This window comes from Trichomonas vaginalis, chromosome III, assembly GCF_026262505.1.
Source record: "Trichomonas vaginalis G3 chromosome III, whole genome shotgun sequence".
In the NCBI taxonomy this organism is placed as follows: Eukaryota; Parabasalia; order Trichomonadida; family Trichomonadidae; genus Trichomonas; species Trichomonas vaginalis.
Genome location: NC_067205.1, coordinates 27,492,237 through 27,513,882, shown reverse-complemented (window position 1 = coordinate 27,513,882; position 21,646 = coordinate 27,492,237). Strand labels below are relative to the sequence as shown.

General features: G+C 32.8%; 14 protein-coding genes and 2 pseudogenes across 16 annotated transcripts, besides 1 other annotated feature; 8 read left to right on the top strand and 8 right to left on the bottom strand.

The window, feature by feature from the left end:
* Positions 1 to 389: 389 nt before the first annotated feature.
* On the top strand, positions 390 to 2,799 carry TVAGG3_0774670 (uncharacterized protein; the record flags this gene model as incomplete). The annotated part of the gene is made up of 1 exon (XM_001306049.1): positions 398 to 2,482. The coding sequence occupies one exon, from the start codon at positions 398 to 400 to the stop codon at positions 2,480 to 2,482; it is 2,085 nt and encodes a 694-aa protein (XP_001306050.1).
* Positions 2,800 to 4,385: 1,586 nt separating this feature from the next.
* On the top strand, positions 4,386 to 6,678 carry TVAGG3_0774660 (uncharacterized protein; the record flags this gene model as incomplete). Its single annotated transcript, XM_001306048.1, has 1 exon — positions 4,426 to 6,309. The coding sequence occupies one exon, from the start codon at positions 4,426 to 4,428 to the stop codon at positions 6,307 to 6,309; it is 1,884 nt and encodes a 627-aa protein (XP_001306049.1).
* A 761-nt stretch (positions 6,679 to 7,439) lies between these two features.
* Positions 7,440 to 8,649, bottom strand: TVAGG3_0774650 (uncharacterized protein; the record flags this gene model as incomplete). The annotated part of the gene is made up of 1 exon (XM_001306047.1): positions 7,469 to 8,644. One exon carries the CDS (start codon positions 8,642 to 8,644, stop codon positions 7,469 to 7,471), a length of 1,176 nt encoding a protein of 391 aa, XP_001306048.1.
* Positions 8,650 to 8,971: 322 nt separating this feature from the next.
* On the top strand, positions 8,972 to 9,502 carry TVAGG3_0774640 (ankyrin repeat protein family; the record flags this gene model as incomplete). Its single annotated transcript, XM_001306046.2, has 1 exon — positions 8,972 to 9,217. One exon carries the CDS (start codon positions 8,972 to 8,974, stop codon positions 9,215 to 9,217), a length of 246 nt encoding a protein of 81 aa, XP_001306047.1.
* Positions 9,503 to 9,564: 62 nt separating this feature from the next.
* Positions 9,565 to 10,412, top strand: TVAGG3_0774630 (uncharacterized protein; the record flags this gene model as incomplete). The annotated part of the gene is made up of 1 exon (XM_001306045.1): positions 9,698 to 10,162. The coding sequence occupies one exon, from the start codon at positions 9,698 to 9,700 to the stop codon at positions 10,160 to 10,162; it is 465 nt and encodes a 154-aa protein (XP_001306046.1).
* A 109-nt stretch (positions 10,413 to 10,521) lies between these two features.
* On the bottom strand, positions 10,522 to 11,348 carry TVAGG3_0774620 (negative regulation of peptidyl-cysteine S-nitrosylation; the record flags this gene model as incomplete). The annotated part of the gene is made up of 1 exon (XM_001306044.1): positions 10,522 to 10,935. The coding sequence occupies one exon, from the start codon at positions 10,933 to 10,935 to the stop codon at positions 10,522 to 10,524; it is 414 nt and encodes a 137-aa protein (XP_001306045.1).
* A 331-nt stretch (positions 11,349 to 11,679) lies between these two features.
* Positions 11,680 to 21,646: part of a mobile genetic element that runs on past the window's edge.
* TVAGG3_0774610 (uncharacterized protein) lies at positions 11,939 to 12,373 on the top strand (the record flags this gene model as incomplete). Its single annotated transcript, XM_001306043.1, has 1 exon — positions 11,939 to 12,373. The coding sequence occupies one exon, from the start codon at positions 11,939 to 11,941 to the stop codon at positions 12,371 to 12,373; it is 435 nt and encodes a 144-aa protein (XP_001306044.1).
* On the bottom strand, positions 12,823 to 13,281 carry TVAGG3_0774600 (uncharacterized protein; the record flags this gene model as incomplete). The annotated part of the gene is made up of 1 exon (XM_001306042.1): positions 12,823 to 13,281. One exon carries the CDS (start codon positions 13,279 to 13,281, stop codon positions 12,823 to 12,825), a length of 459 nt encoding a protein of 152 aa, XP_001306043.1.
* Positions 13,312 to 14,885, bottom strand: TVAGG3_0774590 (annotated as a pseudogene). The gene has a single exon. A coding segment is annotated over exon 1 (1,574 nt).
* TVAGG3_0774580 (uncharacterized protein) lies at positions 14,913 to 15,347 on the bottom strand (the record flags this gene model as incomplete). The annotated part of the gene is made up of 1 exon (XM_051246087.1): positions 14,913 to 15,347. One exon carries the CDS (start codon positions 15,345 to 15,347, stop codon positions 14,913 to 14,915), a length of 435 nt encoding a protein of 144 aa, XP_051092674.1.
* Positions 15,489 to 15,632, top strand: TVAGG3_0774570 (uncharacterized protein; the record flags this gene model as incomplete). The annotated part of the gene is made up of 1 exon (XM_051246086.1): positions 15,489 to 15,632. A coding segment is annotated over one exon (144 nt), but the record flags the coding sequence as incomplete, so codon positions are not given.
* TVAGG3_0774560 (uncharacterized protein) lies at positions 16,217 to 16,513 on the top strand (the record flags this gene model as incomplete). The annotated part of the gene is made up of 1 exon (XM_051246085.1): positions 16,217 to 16,513. The coding sequence occupies one exon, from the start codon at positions 16,217 to 16,219 to the stop codon at positions 16,511 to 16,513; it is 297 nt and encodes a 98-aa protein (XP_051092672.1).
* Positions 16,598 to 17,158, bottom strand: TVAGG3_0774550 (organellar and viral DNA polymerase type B; the record flags this gene model as incomplete). Its single annotated transcript, XM_051246084.1, has 1 exon — positions 16,598 to 17,158. One exon carries the CDS (start codon positions 17,156 to 17,158, stop codon positions 16,598 to 16,600), a length of 561 nt encoding a protein of 186 aa, XP_051092671.1.
* On the bottom strand, positions 17,335 to 20,169 carry TVAGG3_0774540 (annotated as a pseudogene). Its single transcript has one exon. A coding segment is annotated over exon 1 (2,835 nt).
* TVAGG3_0774530 (organellar and viral DNA polymerase type B) lies at positions 20,178 to 20,510 on the bottom strand (the record flags this gene model as incomplete). The annotated part of the gene is made up of 1 exon (XM_051246083.1): positions 20,178 to 20,510. The coding sequence occupies one exon, from the start codon at positions 20,508 to 20,510 to the stop codon at positions 20,178 to 20,180; it is 333 nt and encodes a 110-aa protein (XP_051092670.1).
* On the top strand, positions 20,601 to 21,074 carry TVAGG3_0774520 (uncharacterized protein; the record flags this gene model as incomplete). Its single annotated transcript, XM_051246082.1, has 1 exon — positions 20,601 to 21,074. The coding sequence occupies one exon, from the start codon at positions 20,601 to 20,603 to the stop codon at positions 21,072 to 21,074; it is 474 nt and encodes a 157-aa protein (XP_051092669.1).

Genomic DNA, 21,646 nt, shown 5'->3' with positions numbered 1-21,646 from the left:
TGATAGAAAACTATCAACGATTGAATTCTTTTGGATATTTTTTATAAATTTAGATTAAAATTCATGACATCATGCATATTTTTTATCATGTTCTAATTAGAACAACAAAAAGTATATAGAATCTGATTCAATAAGAAATATATTTGCAAAAAATGTAACATTATCATAGATTATAGCAATATATAACATAGAAACTAGTTTGTGATTCTAGTTTTAAAGTCAAACTACTTGTTTTAATGGTGAGATATTATTCATACAAACACATCATGATCTGATGCATGCTATAGGAGGATGGCTTGATGACAGTGCTGCTATGTATATCAGATCATCATTTTACATCAGCTCATGTAAAGATATCATCAGTTTCAATTTTTCTCGTTGATAAAAATAAAAAAAAATGGCTGAAGAAGAAATTCGAAATCGGATACATGAAGGAGGTCTCATTCCTATGACATTTTCAATAAGTCCTCTTCAGAAAGTATTAGAGGATATTTTAGACTTAATTGGCAAACACGAAAAAAGTATTAATACAATCCTCGAAACGTTACCTTCTAAAACAGACAAAACAGACCTTGAATCACTTCGCGAAACAGTTGAAAATAACAAAGCAGATACTGATTCTAAAATTGATGCATTAGAAAAATCATTCAATCAGAAAGCAGAAGAATTACAGCAACTCATCAAAGACAATGATGACAAGGTCCAGGCACAGTTCAATGATACAAATGATAAGATAGAAACACATGATGCTCAAATTTCTAAACTGACACAAGATTTACAGAATTTAGAAGAAAAACTTAATCAGGAAATACAAGGCATCAATGATAAGGTTTCAGCACACGATAATACACTAAAAGACCATGAAACACGTATAAATGAACTTGAACAAAGAAAATATCCAGAAAATACCATAACATCAGCAGAAAATGCTTCACAATCAAATAGCCAAGACACCACAAACAAGGAAATTAATCAAAATAATGAAAATCCTGTAAATATTGAATCTAATTCAAATAATGCAGGAAATAGCAACAACAATGCAAATTCATTTAATTTTGATCCTAATACACTTAATGAACTTAAGCAAATGATTCAAAATAATTCAGATAAAATCCAAAATAATACAGATCGTATTAGAGCTTTAGAAAACGCTCAGTTCCAATCTCCGTCGACTTCAGGACAAAATACACCATCTAATACAGTGCAAAATGGAGAAAATAAACAAAATTCTAATAATTCTCAGAATTTCGACTCAAATCTCAGTGATAAGATCGGAGTGTTAGGAAGGAGACTGAATACAGCTGAAGAATCAATCTCCAATATCGAAAAAGCATTAAGAGATCTTAAGAATAACCAAAATCAAAATAACAATTCTCAATCATCTGGTCATGATCATCGTTGTGGAGCTTCTATTGAAAGAAACTTTGTTGCACCACAAGTTTCTTCAGGAAATTCAGATAATTCCTCATCTCAAATTAATTCACCTCAAAATTCTGTAAATCAACAACAAATGTCATCAAGTAATGATAGAACAAATGTAAATAATTTAGGAAATCAAAACTATGCCAATAACAACCAAAATTCATCAAATAACAACAATCAGAGCCAGCAATCGAGTTCTGGACCATCACAATCAGGCGTTTCAAGATCAAATGACAATCAGATCCATAGTAATTCAGGAAATTCAGATACTCAAAAACAAATTTCAAATATTAATCCAGAAACACGTTCCTCTGATGCTAATTCAAGTAACATTGTTACTAAATCAAGCTCTAAAGATCAAATTTCCACCAAAGACAACACAAACTCTTCAAACAACAAATCTCAATCATCAGATCACAAAAACTCCAATGAAAATGAAGATTTACCAGTCAGACCACCATCATCTTCACAAAAGACATCTCCTAGGCAATCAAACTTGCAACCATTACCAGATTTACCATCATCAGATCCAAATGAAGCAATTTCTCAACTCAGACAACGTCTTGCAGCTCTTGAACAGCAACTCTCCAGTCAAAATGCCAATACAAATGAAGAACTCAAGAAATTGGCAAGATATTTGAATGATCGCCCAGACAGATCATTGATTGAAAGACTTTTCGAGAAGTTCAAGTCAAGTCTCGGAAATGTTGTTCAAATGGTTCAGGCAAAAGAAGGAAATGATGGCAAATTTGCAACTACTGATGATGTGAAGAGACTTGAAACGTTGATTAAGCACATGACACAAGAATTCGATGAAGCAGCAGCTGCAAGGAGATGCACAAAATGTCTTTCATGCGGAATGGGCTACAGAACAGTTTCTGGTTCAATACAAGACCCAGAAACAGCTGCAATTCTCGGTGCTGCTCCTGTTTCTCAGGTTGTACAAACACCAGGAAAACCAACTTTCGTTTATGGCTCTGACAACGAGCTTTACTACTCATTGAATGAGTCAGGAAAGCCATTTGTGTCACCAAGGAATAATCCTCCTGCTTCTAAATAAAAAACTTTATTTTTTTATCATTGTTTTTAATCACTAAAGATGTTTTTAAATTCATTTGTGTCACCAAGGAATAATCCCACAAATTCTAAATAAAAACTTTATTTTCTTATTATTGTTTTTAATCACTAAAGATGTTTGAATCAAAATATAAATCAAGAAAGTCATCAATTATTCACGTCGATAAAATTCAAGATCAAATAGCATATTGGATCGAATCTGAAAGCTTGCAATTCAGTATATCATTCTGATGAGGTGAAATTTCCATTCAAAGCCCCCAAAAACTTTTTTCCCACCCTTGATAAATGATTTTATGATTTTTTTATATCACTTCTCAATTTGAATCATAAATCGAACCAATATAGGCGAAACTTAACCGTAAAAATTTGTCATCTGATCGAGGACATCTTTGATCTTAAACTTCCACAAATTACATTCGAAATTTCTAGTAGTATCGAATTTTTTGAGTGAACAAAATAACTTTCAATTTTTAAGGTTATTCATTGAATTTTTGTCATTTTTCCCTTTATTGGGTGAAAGTTATGTTTTACCGTATAATAATAACGCAACAGTTTCATTTCCAGATGATATAATATATGATAATTATGTTGAAATAACCATTTCAGATGGTTTTACTATTCTTCCGAATTACTGTTTTCAAAAATTCACCAATTTAAAGAATGTAACCTTTCCACCGTCATTATTACGCATAGGAGATGAGATTTTATCATACACCAAGGTTGAATATTTAAAAATCCCTGCTAATGTTAATTATCTAACTTCTGCAAATCCATTTGATGGAAGCTATAAATTATCACATATTGATGTTGATCCTGCAAATAGACTTTATTGTTCCGTCGATGGCATAATTTATACCAAAGATATGAAAACTTTGATTCATTATCCGGCATCAAAAAACGAGTCATTCTTTATTATCCCATACGGAGTTGAAACTTTACGCCATGCTTGTTTTTTTAATCTTGTTTATCTGAAATATGTGGTCTTACCAGAATCTATTACTTATATTTCAAGCGCTGTTTTCGGTGTATCAAATGGCCTTGAAAAAGTTGTCGTTAATAGATTCTATAACCAAAACAAACCAAGCATTAACCCCGATTCTTTTTATTTATCAATATTAAAACCATCAGATATCATATATATTTATTCAGCAAAAAAATGTTCCACAAATAAATCAGGAATTTATTTTCCTGTTCAAAATATTTCCCCATTCATAATAATTTTTCTAATTTAAAATAAAATGCCAATATTTTTCTTTAAAATTTTTTCTCATGCAATTTACCAAAATAACTTGATACGGCTGAGACAATGATCTCTATGAGACAATAAATCCTACCTTCAAGTATAACACTCCATAATCAATTCTATATTTCAGATTGAGAAAGATTGCATCTAATATTAAATGCCTTTTTTTTGTATCTTAATATTAGATGTTTGCCTATATAGAATGGCATATTTGATACTGAAATTTTCTATTGATCAAACACCATCTATAGAGAAAATCATCTCTCAAAATTTTACCAAGAATTGGTTCATTTCTTTTTTTATATTCAATAAAGATCATATATGATGCGAAACTTTGCAGTATTAGAATATTAACATTTTCCGATGCTTCAACAGCGTCAATTTCATTATAATTATCTTCTTGAGCAATTCACTTATAACTTCTTGACATAGAATAAAAACGAGAATATTGGTATGAGAAAGTATTTGTTCACTAAATCTCATTCATGTACTATAAGAAACAATAATCCCATATCATTATCGAATGCAAATTCTTCAATGTTGCAAGATCTCATTATTGTTTATTAAGAAAGTTCAAATGTCATATCAGCACCATCAATATTTTGATATCCTTTTCAAGCAAATATTCAATGTAAATTATAAAAACGGACAAAAATTTATGTTAAAAATTCAAAGAGCAAAAAATGAGCACGAATTTACGTGGCACGATGGGCAAAGGAGAACCAGATCATGCCACGCTATCAAACAAACAATCTCGCAATAATAGTATGTTTTGTATTCCAAAATTACAAATGAAAAAGTCAAATTTTGGCAATAATCCAAATTCTTCTACCAGAAAACAAGAACTTAAGCAAATGAACTCAATGAACCTATCAAGCATGCAGAAAAAATCATTTCTTACAGAATTAACAGTTCCAGCAAAACAAGTCAAAAATAATCAACTTTCTTATTCACAACCTGTGCACAGAACTCCCAAAAAGAAAAATCCCGATGATATACCTTTATTTGATGACGATACTCAAGATAATAACGATGACTTTTTACCAAATCTACCTTCTCTACAAATGAAGCCTTCAACAGTTAGATCACGATCCAAACAAATCATATCTATTAACGAGTTTGATCCTAATTCACCAAGAACAATTAATGAAGAATTATCTCTTCAAGCTATGGATATATTAGGTATTCAAATGAGCGAATTATGCTATCCTACTAACGAAGAATTACTTCCATATTCTCATGATGATACTTTATTAAGTGTTGCCACTCAAAGATTAAATCGAAGGGCAGAGTCAGCGATTCAAGCAGTAAAAGATGAACGAGATTCAATAATACGTTTACGAGACTACCAAGAATCCCAAATTGAGGTTGATTCTATGAAAGCTCGAGAAGCTTTAACAACTCTTTCAATTGCAGCGGCAAAAGGTGCTCAAAAGATCGCAAAAGATGCAGCAGAAGAAAAACTACTACAAGCAATTGCTGATCTTAAAGATCAGAAGCAAAAAGAATTAGATTATCAAAAATTCCTTCAAAAAGAAGAAGAAAGAAGGAAAGAGCTTGAAGAAAAACACAGATACGAAGCAGAGAGAAACAAATTATTACAACAACGAGCCGAAACTCGTCAAAAAGAAAAAAATGAATTTGTAAATAATTATTTCCAAAATCAAGAGCGAAAAGCGCAATATTTAGCAGACAAGCGTGCAGAAGATGAAGAGAATCGTCGCCAAAGAGCAATAGAAACTAATCTAGACATAGAAAGAAAGCTCGCAAACGCTGAAAAAATTCATACACAAAAAGTGGAAAACCTTAAAAAGAAATTACAAGAAGAAGAGCAAAAAGCAGCTGAAACTGCGGAATTCTTAGTATATACACAGGATATGAAGCAAAGGGAACTTGCTGAGAAGAATGCAGCTGAAGAACAGGAGAAAAAGCGAAGAATCGAAATTATTAAAAAGAACATGGAAGAAATCACCGAAAAGAAGCGTCAAGCAACAATCCAGAACATGCAGAAGAAGGAGGAATTGTTCAATCAGCGGAGAGAAGAGAAAATACAGTATCTCCAGCAGCAAAAAGAAATAAATGAAAAGAAATCAGAAGAACACAAAAAAGAAAGAGAAAGAAAAGCTTATGAAAAGCAAAAGATCAAAGAAAAGAACTTGGAAATGGCTGAATCAAAAGCTGTCATTACTTTGCAACAGGTTGCTGAAGAAAAGAATAAAACAATTTCGATTAATTCCGCAATAGAAAAACTCAAAGCGGAAGATGTAAAATTGGCTGCAGAAAGGCAAGAAAAAAGAAGATTGTCGCAACTGAGAGAACTGGAAGAAATAAACAGGAAGAGAGAAATAAGAGCTTCTAAATTGGCAAAAGAGAAACAGAAACTGAGAGAACAAGGTGACAGAGAAAGAATGCAGACTTCATTCCAGTTCTCTGATATGTTGAATCAAGGAAATAAAAACGAGTTTAGAGGTAAATCTGAGGAAGAATTACGTCAAATGGCAAGAGATCTTGGTTTGGATTATGATGCTATTGCTGCAAAATTAGAAAGAAGAGGTCGTCAAAAATAAATATAAACAATGTGCTTTTGACAACAAGTGGCATTTTTCAGATCATTTTCAAAAAAAAAATCTGAATCATTCTCAGCTTCAACAATCAAAAAAAGGAAAAATTGTGAGTACCAAGATCTCAGCTATTAAGATATATATTTGTTTTTTATTGTATTGTTACTTAAAAAAAAATATTTTAAAAATATTGAATATCATTTTAATAACAAATCTAATGAATCACATGGTTGATTTGATAGCATATGTAGGATTGTTCCATTATATGCATTCTAGAGGATTTTTGGTTTTTGATTTTGGTTTTTTTCACTAAAATTTTCTTAACCGGAAGATACCTTTCTCTCAATTTTTTCAATGAATTCATTTAATATTTTGAAATATATATAAAAAACAGATTTTTGAGATTATTTTGATACATTTTATGGATCAAAATGCTTACACCCAATTTGCGTAGCAACATGACGTCAACAATTCCCTTGACGGAATGCTGTACTCGTGTTGTTCTAATAGGTGATACACAAACAGGAAAAACTTCAATTATTAATAGACATATAAACTCAGATTTTTCGAAATTCAGTCCTCCAACCATAGGAGCATCAGTTTATACGCAATCAATAGTCGAAGATAACTTAAATTTATCTATTAATTTTTACGATACCGCTGGACAAGAGGCATTTCGTTCAATTTGTAAAGTTTATTATAGAAATACATCAGCAGCTATTGTTGTTTTTGATATAACTAACATAAAAACATTCAATAATATTGATTATTGGATTAATGAGTATTATAAGCAATCCGACAGCAAATTATTATTTATTGCAGCAAATAAAACATATGTTTTAAATATTTAAAAGAATCTGCTGCAGTAACATATGAAGAAATCCACGAAAAAGCCCAGAAGTATAATTGTGAGTTTATTTATACCTCTGCGCTTGATGGTACTTCGATTGAAGAGTTATTTGACAATGTAATTCGCAAAGTTACAGAAATAATGAAAGCAAATATCAATGATCATATTGTAAATAAAAAACAATTAGAATTACGAGAATCAAAAACAAAATCAAAATGCTGCGGAAATTAATTATACAATTTGTATTTTTTGTGTTTTATATATTAGTAAAAAGTATGAATCTTTAATAAAAAATAAATAACAGGTTTTTATTATTCAATAATAATGAACAGAATTAGATCTATGCTGGTTAGATCTCTGGTATCTTGGAGACATAGGAGATGGACGACCATTAGGGGATGGAGAGTTCAGTTCTGAGAAATTAAATTTATCATAAGACATTCCACGTGGTGGATTCCTTGCAGAGCGTGGTGTAGTAGGTGATCTTGTCCTCCTCAACATTTCCGGCATATGGTTTAGCGCCGGAAGCTTTAATGTGTTAAATTTGGTCACATCAACTCTCTTTTTTCCCATTCCTGCAGGTTGAACAGCCAGTATTGTTCCATTTGCACGAGCGGTCTTAACATTCATGTAGTAAGTTCTGTTTGAATTCGATGCGTCTTCCAAAGCAGTTTCGAGTTTTTTAATTCTTGCTTTGAGGACATCTTCATCAATTTCTTTAGCGCTCTCAAAAACCTTCCTTCTCCTTTCTTGGGCTTCCTTTAATTGGGCTCTTTCAGCTTCATGCTTTTTTTCAAGCAATAAGTAACCATTTGAGTAGTCAGCTTCCATATTCTGATGAGATCTGATTGCTTCGCTTTCAGCAAGGCTATTTGCTTGCTGTTCAACGATTCTCATTTCTTCGTAGCGATGAGAGTTAAGTAAATGAATTGCTTGCGTTTTCATATTCCTAAGGGTACCAGATGCACGATTGTAACGCCTTAATTGTCCTTCCGAATTCCATTTTTCTTCGTATTCTTCTATTTCTTTCTTTTGCTTTTCTTCTAGTTGTTTATCTTGCTCTTCTAAATCCTTTTCAAGTTCCTTTTCTAATTTGTTTGCTCTGTGCTGTAATTCAATTAATTCTTTCTTTGCTTTAGAAAGTCTTGCTTTGTATTCAACGACAGCTTTCTTTTGCGAGGATTGCTTCATAATCGCATCATTTAATTTCATAACTTCTTTTAACGCTTTATCACATTCTTCAGAATCATCGTAAAGGTCATATGATATCAGAAAATCTCTCTGCTGTTTGAGAGCAACAATAAGATCTGGGAACAGCGATGAATCGCAGTTGCTGATATCTTCGCCATTAATTGCTTTTTGCTTTAATAACTCGAGTTCAGGAGAAATTCTTGGCGGTGGAACGCGACTGTTCATATGCTTTTTTCGTGGAGACTTTATTGGTGTGGTTGTATAATCATCTTCTTGTGGTGGAGCTGGCTGATAACTCATATTTTTGTAACGAATATTCTGAAGTTTACAAATCAAATTAATTTTTTTTAAAATAATCTCGACTCATGATCACATTAAGTTCAGAAAAATTTCAATTGACGTCATTACAACAAATTTCCATTTTTTATTCCTTTACAATTCACAATTCAATTCAAAAATTGAATGTTAACGGAAAAATAATATACTGCCTGAAGAACTTAATTTTTATGGCTGTATCAATTTCTGCAATATTTAACTTATATGAAATTGAAGATCTAGATCGAAGGATTTGATATCAAACAATTAATCATCAAAATATTGGCAATTTACATCTTTGATTTAATCCAAATGAATCTTATCAACAAAGTGTCTTCATACACTAAAACAACCAAATCTGTTGGAGCCGACAAAGAAGCAAAGGATAAATATGGATGTACTCCACTCAATAATGCATCAAATTATGACAATCTTGAAGTTGTTAAATATCTCATCTTTATTGGAGCTAACAAAGAAGCAAAGAATAAATATGGATGTACTCCGCTTGCAGTTGCAAAAGGCCAGGTAAGAGATTATCAGTTTTTTCTGTACCATTAGAAATATTTACACATGTATAATTATCAGTATCATAAAACAAAATATTTATAAAATTGGAATCGACGATACTCTCCCCTGGGTTGAAAAATATCTTCAAAAGTACCTTAATGGTGTTGTTCAACAAGAAGAATCTGTTAAAGCATTCAAAAACACTTGAAACAGGAGTTATTCACATTTAATTTTCCAAGGTCAGCATGGTACAGGAAAAACATCACTGGCGCTTACATTATGCAGACTTCTATTCCGGGGTGACTTTAGGTAACGCGTAAAGGTGCTTAATGCTTCATATGAACGTGGTATCGATGCAATTTGAGAATGATTAATTTGAGAGTGGATTCAATTTATATAAAACATGTTTTTCTAATTGGTAATTGTTTCATTATGATATTATCTTAAAACATAATTTTTTTCAAGGTTCTTTTGTGAAGATTATTTTTAGTTTTCAGAATAAAAATTTTTATCATACGTTTTTTTGAAGCCATGGCACACTTTGACCGTCTTCTTCTAGATAGCATGAAACGCGAAGAAAGAAGAAAACAATCAACATTAGAATTCGAAACTTTAGAAAGTGCACGCAGTTATGAAGTTTTAAAAGCTGTATCAAGAATTAATACAGATATTGACGAAAATGTTCGTCTCCCACCACTTGCAAAGAAATCTTCACGTGCTGCAGCTGCAATGTATAAAGTTCCAATTGATGCTTCTTTTCATTTTGCTTCATATCCATCCAGACCTTACAAAAAAACAGAGAAAAAAGTATCAGCAAAAGTACCAATTCCTAACCTAAATTCAATTCATAAATTATTAAAACATCCAAAAGAAACTACACAAATTATTCAAGGAGTCACAAAGTATCCACAAGCTCCACCACCTATCAATGAAGTTTTAGACAATCCTTCGCTTAAATCTACAAAAGGATATTGGCTTATGAAAACATACGATTGAAAAAAAATTTATATTTTCTTACAATCGTAATAGCCTATCCTAATTATCAATAATTTATTTAGATCATATTATATTTTTGTTACTTATAATATTATGTTTATATTACTCTTTATTATTTTCTTTTACTCTTAATAAATTGTTTGTATTTACATGCTTATCAATCAAACAAGTCTTATTTAAAGATCAATTTGTTATACTTCTGATATTTTTGATAAATATTTTTATTGATGAGCTAAAAAGAACAACTCTATGAAAAAAGTAGTTACTTTGGATGAAAAAGCTCATGAAACACTTCTGTTCAGAATGTTAGAATTATATAATTTTTTTACAAACAATAAAACTTAATAACTAATTGAGAATTAACCATTCTTTTTGACAATACTCGTTTGCTTATACGAGATATCCCAAATTTCCAAATCTAAGATATGGAAATCTTCTCTTAAAGCTAAAGGAGGAGAAGAGAATGTTTCACAGAAATCGGACCATCCATTATCCATAAATTTTGTGAAATAGATAGCAGCTCCTCCTTCCTTACCTGCTCCAATCATAACTTCAGTATTTGTAGCAGTAATAAAGTTGGAGTTCTTTCGACTCCACTTGAAACAGTTCAGCTCTGGTGCAAAGTTAAAGACAAAAATGTCTCCAGATCCATAGACTTTTGAACTATATTTCAATCCTTGTGGCAAAAAACAGCCCAATCTAATGCCATTATCAGCCTTCATGATCAGTAACGATGTACGAGATTGTTCGGCTACTTCAAACACCGTAATCATGTATTGAAAATAAACTTAAGACCATTGATTCTCTAGAGGAGCATAATAAGCCAGCTTATCTCAGATCCAAAGCTGTAATCAGAGCCCAACAAGTTATTTTCGGAGAATCTAAGATTTTAGATATGGTCGATATATTTTCAATACGTAGAGAACTTCCGTACAGATTTCGTGCTCTGGCATGGACAAAAATTTTCGGCGTCAAAAATTTTCTCACTGGGTTTTCGTCTATCAATCCCAGCTCATTATATACGCAACCAATCAAAAATCTGATATGGGAGTCCAAGGCTAACTTTTTGTTGTCTACCTAATAAAAGAGGAAGCAGCATTAGTGAGAATAATCGCAAATATTCAATTTAAATTATCTTTTTATTCTTAATTTAAAGTGACAAAAAGAATAAAAAACCTATTCTAAGGCATGCTGTTATGTAAATGAGACTAGACATCATATTTTATGTTATGAAAAAAAAATATTTAGAATTTTAGAACAAAATAAATAGAAAAAATAGCATAACTAAAAAACTGTAAAATTTCTTTATTTGATAGTATACTTCAAATTATGCACTATACCTTCTAGAATTCTATAACACTCTTTGCATATAATTTTTTTAAAAAAAGTTATATCTCGACAAAAATATGATTTATCAATAGAGTATGTAAAATAAAACTCATTCGCAGTATTAAAAAATCGTAAATCTTTCCAAAAAAATTTTGAATTACAAATTTTAAAACTTAAAACAACATTTTAGTTAGTATCCCTAAGTCGTGTACTGTGGCACTGCGCGCCTCCGTACACCACTTAGCGGTTTTGACACTTTACGAAACTGGTAACGTATATTTTACAACACAAACACAAACACCAACTTAACCTTAAATATTTACAAAACTATCTGACACATAAACGACTTCACTAACGAACTCACTAACGAATTCACTACCGTCCTCACTAAATAAAAAATAACCTTATTTTTATTTTTTTTTAAATTTTTTATTTCATTACAAAGACATGTCCGACTACATTTACTATGACTCTTTCCCAGAACGTTTCCGTGAACTATTCAAAACTCAAGTAAAACTGAGAAACATGCATTTTAACAAAGACAGACCCATTGACGATGAAAGAAACCCTGAATATATTACAATCCCTTATGACGCAAAGTTCATTGCATACATTCCTTATGGTCGCAGAGGAACGAAAACTATTTCAACAAAGAACAAAAATTATTTCTGGAGCGATGAAGAAAATTGCCTTATCTACATAAATGCATACTTAAATAAAGCTACATATTGTACAAAAGAAGGTTGGACTGGATTTGAGCTCTACATATACGACGACGATGGAAACAGACGCTGTGTATACCCATACGATAATATGTACCATTGTTTTCATCAAGCATTAAACGAATACATAGTCAGTAAGGGTCTCATTCCTGTTGAGTAGATATGTTATATTTTTGTTCTGTCATTTATATAAAAATAAACTTAAAAATTAATGATATCACCACCCTCACACGTATGAAAACATAGCGCAAAAATAAATTTAGGTGAAGTGGTGAGATCTCACCTGTTTTTTCACCTCTTTTTTCACCCGTTGAATTCATTACTTTATAACTCTCTTCCTTTCTCCAACTCTTCTAACTTCTTCTTAAGTTCAGCAATGTTGTCCTCATGAAGTTTAATCTTCCTTAATATACCTTCTCTATCTAATGGTTGCTTTATCTTTCTAAACTGAACTCTACCATCCTTCATAGTATGAACGTAAAAACCTTCTGGAACCGCTCCTGATTTAATGTATTCTACCAAAAATTTTTGTTTCATTGCTTCAGTGACTTTAGTCGTCATTTTACTCTAAATAAAATGTTCAAATAAAATAAAAATAACGTTATTTTTTCAGTAAGGAAACGCAGGAGTTTTACGATTTATTTGTGGTGTAGGTTCTGGTTTAAATGTTGGAGTCGGTTTTGGAGTTGACTTTTGAACAGGAGTTTGTAATTCCATAGGTTCAGGAGTCATTGAAGGTGTTGTTTGTGAAGGCGTTGGTTTTGGCGATGGTGTCGGAGTTTGTTTAACTTCAGCTACTTCAGTATTATTTACAACATTTGCTTTATTTCTTTTCAACATCATTACTGCTCCTGCTGTAGCTAGCAAACCTAGTGGGAGACCATATCTTATATAAGGACTTGACCAAATGCTATTTTTGACAGGAGCTGGTGGAACACCTAACCTTGGTGAAACTGCTCTTTGCCATTGTGCAGCTCGTAAGAAATATTCAATAGGTGCTCCATAATCGTTTGGTAAAGTTTGTTTCATAGATGGTGAAGGTTCGCGAGAGCTTGATGAAGAACTCATTTATAAGCTTTAAAAATAAACGTTCATCCTTTATTCCTCACTGTCGTCCGTGGCTAAGTTATAGTCATCTAATCTTATTATGGGATGCCATTAGCACGCACCTGAATGGCAAAGCAACAATCCCTCATAAATCCAATAAGTGGCTTTGGTACGTTTTCAGTTGCTAGTTCAATAGGTCCTTTAACAGACAATTTGTATGTTATTGGAGCAGTAGATGTTTGACCTTGTTGGAAGCAAAAGTCCACTTCTGTTGGAAAACCACATAAGAAATGTGTGTTGTCATAGCTATCCCATTTATGTTCCACACTACCATCATCCACCAATGACCTCATAACATCTTCATTAAATCCTATCATATCATTGTTTGTATTGCAAGCGTTCGCAACCATTTCATAAAATACAGGTCCATATGATTTTTCAGGTTCTGCAGGCATATTTCCATAAGCTCCCATGGAAAGCTGAAGATATTTAAACTTAGGGTTCTCAAAATTAACATAATAGTTGTCTTTCTTTCTAAATAGTGCCCAAATACTTTTAACATTAATAGGCGTATAAGCTGCTGTAAATGTTGCACTTGAACTATCTGTATTCTTTGAGAATGAACCGTCCATAGGAATCCAATCCATAACTTTAACAGGAAAACATAAAGCCTCGTTTGTATAATGTTCTACAAGTTCTGTATAAATGTTAGGGTCTAAAGAGAATGACTTTGGATGAATGAAACATTCATTAAAATCCATCTTTGTTCGAAATAGTTGCTGGGTTACAGTTGTAATAGTAACTGTTCCACTAGCTTCTACTGCCTTCGTTATCATAGTGAATGGTTCATTCCATGGAACAAATTTATTTGTCGGTGGATTTGAATCTGAAGCAAATGCAACTTTAAGAGTTGGATTGAAAGCAATGATATCATTTACAGATATAGATGTGCATTGTAAGGCGTCGCTACTGAACTTTACTTTAAGCTGAATGTTTCCTGCAAAAGCTGGAATAAATCGAATAGCTTCTAATGGAAGGAATCTTCTAACAGGAATTCTTAAACGAAGCTTAAAATCAAATGATTTTCCTGCTGTAATTGGACCACTAACAATTTGTCCTGTTCTGCATGTTCCCGAATGACTCCATACATCTTCATGTCGAGTCTTTGAGAAAACATCTACTTTCTTTATTTGTTCGGTAGTTTGTGAGTTTGAAGTTATATATGCTTCTTCTCTTGCGTTGTCTTGAGAATATACGATACGACCATTTGCAAGGATTTGATATCCAGCAACTGCATAGAAAGCGTCATCGAAACCAATCCAAAATCCTGGTGGGTTTGTTTTATTGGAACCTGAACCAATTTCTTTATCTACAATAAATTGACCTTCCATTTTATACGTAATGAATGTATTGTAAAGGTCCAACATATTTTCACCAGGAGGTGAGAGATTGAATGTTACCCATGTGTTATCTTTAGCAGTTCCAGGTTGTGATGGAATCTTTGCGTCAGAATATTTTCTATTAGTGTCACCAATTTGAACTGCATTGTCTATGATATCGAAATATGAGCGAATCTGATGAATATGCTCTGCTGGAGTAAATTCGTTTAACTGTTCGTTCTGCATGTATTTACTTCGGATAAAAATATCTATTTACTTCATTATTCTCACTCTTCTTCTTGGCATTCGTGGTGGAAGTTGTTTCTTGACATTTTCAATGAACTGTACATTCTCTTTTGTCTCAACTTCTTTCACTGGCGGGTCAGGATTCTTTGACTCGGTTTGTTTTTCAATGAAATTCACGAACTTTGCAATAAGCTCTTGGTTCGTTATTGAAAGTACATCTGGCTTCTTTTCTTCTGGTTCTATTGACTTTTCAGTTTGAACAGAAGGTTTTATATGGGCTTCGTGGACTTCACCCTTGCCATGCACCTTAATGTTGTCGCTCTCTGCATTCGCTAATGGAACCTTTCTTTTTCTTACGTATATTTTACCATCTTTACTCTGACTTACATAATAGAAAGGATGTTGTATTCCTCTTGCGTCATTTAATATAATAGACTCTCGCTCTGATTTTGACAAGCTCATTTTACATCGGTTAAAGTTTTAATTTTGTTTTTTATCTGCAGTCAAATGACTCAGACAAGCCCTACGGACAAGACCCAAGGTGTCATAGATGTTGAAGCATTGAAGAAAGAAATTCGTGAGCAAATTTTATCCGAACTGAAGGAACAAAAACAAGAACAAAAGCCAGAGAGACCAAAGAGAAAACTTAGTGAAAAACAACTTGCTGCATTAGCTGCTGGAAGACAAAAGAACCCACGTTTGCTGGCAAAGAAAGCTAGAGAAGAAGCTGAAGCAAAGAAAGAGTAAATGGTTTATTTTTATCCGAACTAAATGTATAGACAAATACCTTTATCTGTTGCGTTCAGTAGTGAAAACCCTGACGTCAAAATAAAGGGGAACAGAGTAACGTTTAAGTTTCCAACAGACTGGATTGTGAACATAAATGAAGAGAAGTACATTGGCATAACATCTATGTATATAACACGTGCTTTCAGAAAGGTTGACTTTATACTTCAAGTCGAGATAGAAAATGACGAACAGTCTTTAAGCGCCCAAAACATTCACATATACAAATACTTTAAAGACGATACAACATTGTTGCAATGTATGATTTCATTTAATGAGATGTTCGAGAAAAAGTTCAACATTGAAGTACAAACTTTACAGCCTTTACGTGAGTTTCTTGCACAACTGAAAGAAGAAGGTAGTCAGCCACAACTTATAGACTTTCATTATGAATTTAATGAAAATGAAGATGGAACTCATGACTGTCAGTTTGTTATATTTCACCATTCAATGAAGTCGCTAAAAAGAAAGAAAATCCATTACGTATAAGATTTCAAATCTCTGAACCAAGTGATGATTTCAAGAATGTTTTCAATTATGATGCAATGCTTCCGAGGAAAAATGAATTTTCAAAGATTGTAACACCTGGCATTTGGGATAGAAAGCAAGCAATACTTTACTCTAATATAGCCAAAGGAGTTGAAAATGAGTTCATTGGTCATACAAGAACTTCACCACTTCCTAACCCTAAATACTATAAATTAACTGGCTTCAATCGTGAGTTTTGGATAGACATGTTCTCCACTCATGACCATAAATGTCCAGTGTTCTTGCCTCCAGACCATAAGGACTGTCTCTACATTGAAGCACAACTCTTAAACTCTACCATCGCAGTATTGTAAAATCTACGCTAGCTTTATTTTTATCACGAATGACCTCATTCATGACCTCATTCATGACCTCATTGCTGACAAAAATAAATGACCTCAGAACTTCAACTTACGAATAAAGCTTGTTTTAGTCGTTATTGAAAAGTTGAACTTTTCAGCAAAGCAAGGTTGACATGACTTACATAAGTCGAATGCAATCTCTTGACCATCATGAAGTGCTTTGTAAAGTTTCATTAAACTGAACTCAGAGTCTTTGTCATATGTTCCAACAGGTATGTGAATGTTCTTATCTTCATTGTAATAGCATTGTATAGCTTCAGGAAACATTTCATTAGCGGTTAAAGCAATAACATCTTGCTTCACGCCTTTCATTCTGCAGTGAAATGCAACTTCATTTAAATCGTTAGTGAGTAAGTCTATGTAGGTCTTCTTTCCACAGAAAATACTTTTATAAGCTAAACTTTGTTTTCCAGGTGTTATTTCTGCAAAGTCGCTATGAAATTGACCAAGGTTCTTTCCTATAAGTTCGCGACCATATCTCTTCTTAAACTCTGCTGCAAGCTTTGGGATGTCTTCATTATATAAGTGCATACTGTCGGTATCCTGGTAAAAGATTTGAAGACCCATGTCCTCTGCAGTACAGAATACTTCATTCATAATACGTTTTGACATAGACAGAATATTAACACCAAGTGGACAGAAGTTAAAGTGTCTGCAAATGCTTTTCGTTAGCTTGAAAATAGTTTTATCTGAACCATCCAAACCTTCGAACTTCACTATATGGTTGTAATTTCTTATAGCATATCTTATAGCATCTTTGTCATCTACTATGGTTATTTTTGACTCAATAGGAGATAGAATAGTTTTGCCATAAATGCTGTTCAGAATGAGTTTTATAATTTCTTGTAAGGGGTTTTCTTCTTTCTTATACTTTAACCTTAACTCAAACAACTTCTTTACTTCATCTCTTATTCTCATATCTCTGTTTCCATCGTAATAGTATCCTTGCAACACTTCACATTTGACACCTTGATATTTTATGAGGTCTTGTAATGTTATATGGTCAACATACATGAGACAGCAAGTGTTTGAACTTCTTGGAACGTTAAGTTCTGGATTTAGTTCAGGGTCGCAAACTATTAAATGAAAGTGTCTGGGTATACCAATCTCTGTTATCTTAATGAGAACAAAGAAGCCAGACATAAACTTTTCACCAATGGGTTCCTTTTGGTCATCATCGAATAAATGTCTCATGAGATACTCTGTGCTTAACATTTCTTCCTTCAATACTTTTGGAATACCTTCTAAAGTATAAAGTCTTGCTATAGCTGAAGGATATAATGAAACAGTGTCGAAGTCAGCAATGAGTTTCTTTTTGCTCTTTTGTTTCATGTTATCTGACAACATACATCTTCCACCTTGAATGCATCTCGAAATAAATTCTCTTGGTTTATTTGAGAGGTCATAAAGATTTCCATTCGGGAAGTATACTCTGTTCTCAAACAATTTGTTAGCAATGAACAAATACTAACGTAGTCATAAACGTTTAAATCAAACTCTTTCAATAAGTCATTGCGGAACTTTACAAAACCTTCTCTTAAAATTCTTACATCTTGTTTGCAGTAAAACGTGCTATATTTTTCTAAGTCGAAGTGGTTTTCATCTATTCTGCAACCTTTGATGGAATCTATGTTCTTCATAAATGTATCTGCATCATGGATAAACTTACATGCTTCAGAAATGACACCAGTTCTGTTGTCATTTGCTAACAAAACACTGCTGTAGTAGTTATATGGAAATACTTCTTTCGGTCCTGTTTGTAAGTTAAACATAGCAGGAAATAGTTTAAGCTTCTTATTTATAACACTGTAAGAGTCTTTTATAATAATTGCCCGTCCTTTATATAAACCAGTTATTTGCATTGTTCGTGAACCTTTAATGATGGGAGTTCCTTTCACTTCTGTCATGTGTCTTAAGATGAAGTTTATGTCATAACTGAGGTTATGGAAATATATTAAACTCTTGTCAGGAAGTCTTTCCAAAAATTCTGTTGCACAGTTTTGACCCCAAATGCTTTCACTAACTGAACCATCTTCACTGTCATAACAGATGTTAAAAGCTTTATGAAAGCCATCCGTACTACACTCAAAGTCAGCAAAGAAAACGTGCTCAGGTATGAATTTACATTTAGCTTTATTTACTTCTTTTGACTCTGCTTTCTTCTTCAGTTGTACACAATACTTTGGAGCATATGTCAAATCTTTAAATGGTGCAAGGTTCTGTTTATATAAGTCAGTAGTATATGTGAAAAGTTCTCCATAAGAAATAGGTTCGAAATATTTGCACTCCCACAATGTTTTCATAACATCCCATAACGGTGTTGTTCTATCATAACGAACTACATATTTATCTTCTCTCTTTGTATAAATCTTCATCTGTTTCTCAATGTTCATTCCACCACAAGCTTTGAGAATTTCTTTATAGTTTCGAATGAATATGTTGTCATTGGAAGTCTTTCATTTAGCATGTAGTGGTCTTCAACAAGAAGTAAGTCAATAGTTCTAACAGTTTCGCATTCTTTTGGTATATCTCTTTATTTCATTATGTCTTGAGTCATTGAAATAACCAATGGTAACATTAAATGCTATACCTGTTGCGTCAGAAATTTCTTGTACTTTACTTTGAGGAAAGTCTCTAACACGAATGACTTCTCTCATGTGGTCAATAGTTTCTTCATTTACTCCAGCCTGAATGCAAGCATAAACGAAACAATTGTCCTCTGTCATAAGTGTTGCAGTTCTTTTGTTCAGTTCATTGAAGATTTGGTAGCGTTCAAGATTTATAGGTAATGTGCAAAGATACTTCCAGAACTGACCGCTTCTCTTCTTATAAAACTTCTTTTCACCATTATCTTTCCAAAAGCTTTCTATAAGTGCTGGGTTTCCTGTTTGCTTAAGAGCTTCCAAAATGGCTTTCTGGTCATTTGTCAGTGTGCTTTCATCTCTATATGGTCTCTTTTTTGGTTTGCCTTTCTTTACATCTGACATCGTTAAGCCTTCATATTCTGTTAAATCATACATCTTTATTTCAGTAAGATTCTTTATGTTTGTCAAGAAGAAGTCATAGTGCATTTCAACAATACCTGCAGCATTTGCTTCTATCTCTGATATAAAGTTCTCCTTCAAGAGCTGATGTAGTAATGTTCCAATATTATTGAGGTTTAACGTAGAACATTCATACTTTCCACCAAGTTTATAACATACCATCCATCTTTGTTGGGAGTTTATTTTAATTTTCTCTAAGAGTCTCATGAAAACCTTACCGAAATGTTTGTGTAAGTAGTCTCTGTTTGGTTCATCTAAAGCTTCGATGTTAAAGTCAATGAGTCTATTGCCTGACTTCACATTCCTCTTCCTATTTTCTTCATCTTTCTTTAACCATCTCTCACCTTCTTTTGGTTTGTCGTCAATGGAACGAATGACATTATTAGCTTTGCGAACTTGTTCTATAGCACTTTTAAACATCTCTCTTCTCTGTTGTTTCAGTGTGTCATCTCTCTTTCGTGTTTCACCAACGTTTGCATTTGTTATGTCAAACATCTCTTGACGAACATCATGCGAAAGAGCTTTACGAGTATGACCAACGTTCGCATTTGTTATGTCAAACATTTCTCTTCTTACTTCATGCGAAAGAGCTTTACGAGTATGACCACGTTCGCATTTGTTATGTCAAACATTTCTCTTCTTACTTCATGAGGTATTGAACGTCTATGATATAAGTCAATAGCAACGTCATTTAAAGGAAATGCTCTTGCATGGACTTCGTCCTCGCCGCGTTGCGGCTTTATGAACTCATGAATTCTATCATAAGTTATTTCACCATTATAGTCATTGAGGATGTCAGCGAGTGCCTTTTTGTTTGTTGCGTAATGCTTTGCAACATCTATATTAGCTTCTGTAAGAAGTTGTTTTATTTCCGAGTGTTCTAACTTAGACAACTTCCGATACATCTTTAGTAGGAAATAAAAAAATATTTTTTGAAAAAATTAGATTAGATTTTTTTAAGTTATTTTTCAAAATAATTTAATATTTTTATTTTAATGAAACACATGCAAGATTGCAAGTTCTTTTCATACAATGCTCTCGCTACTGCCATCAAGAATGAGTTCAATAATGCTTCAAATGTTAATGTTATCTTTAACAAGAAGTTTGTGAAAGAATCTAAGTTTGGTCAGTATGTCAGACCATTAGCTATCGTCATTGACCGCAAACGTTATACTTCACAAGAGTTAGCAGTAGTTTTGAAACAAAAGAGTTTCTTCGTGAATGTCAAAGATACTCATTATACTGTCATAAAGAACTCTAACATTGACTTCTTCAGTATTGCTATGAATCTTTCCGAACAGAAAGAATATAAGAAGGGTGAAACAAATGTGAAATATTATCCTTCATCTCTGAAGACAATAACGAACAAAGATGTTATACAAAAGTTCTTACCAAAGGTTGAAGAAGCTTCTATTGACATTGACGAAGGAAGTGAAATGGTTGAAGAAATAGACCCTGAAGCTATTTAACCAAAAATATATTTTTGGTGAAGAGGTGAGATTTCACCTGTTTTTTCACCTCATTCTCTCTTCGTTAATGTTGTCGTGACTTCTTCGTTAATGTTGTCGTGACTTCTTCGTTAATGTTGTCGTGACTTCTTCGTTAATGTTGTCGTGACTTCATTCTTCCTCTTTGAAGTTATCGAAATATTCTGTTATTTTTTCCTTCAGTAATGGTAAGTCTTCTTTGAAGGTAAGTATTGTGCAACCTTTGATGTCATAGTGTGTTTGAGGAAGAGTATTTTTGACAATTTCTTTTATTTGCTCATTCGGTGTCATTGAAATCGGTAAGTTTTCACGATAAACCAGTTTCTGTCAGATTTATATATTTTTAGCAAGGTCGTAAAAGCTTTTGTTTTTCTTCTGACTAAATGCACACATAACCATATCTTTATCTTCTTCATTCTCCAACTCTTCAGTATAAAATCATATACTTATAGTTCTTTTCCTTCCTTTTGGTACTGAACGCGGTATTCTTTTCTGTATGCTTTTGTCTTTGGATTCAATGACTTCATCTTTTGCTTGAAGTTTCTTTTCCATCT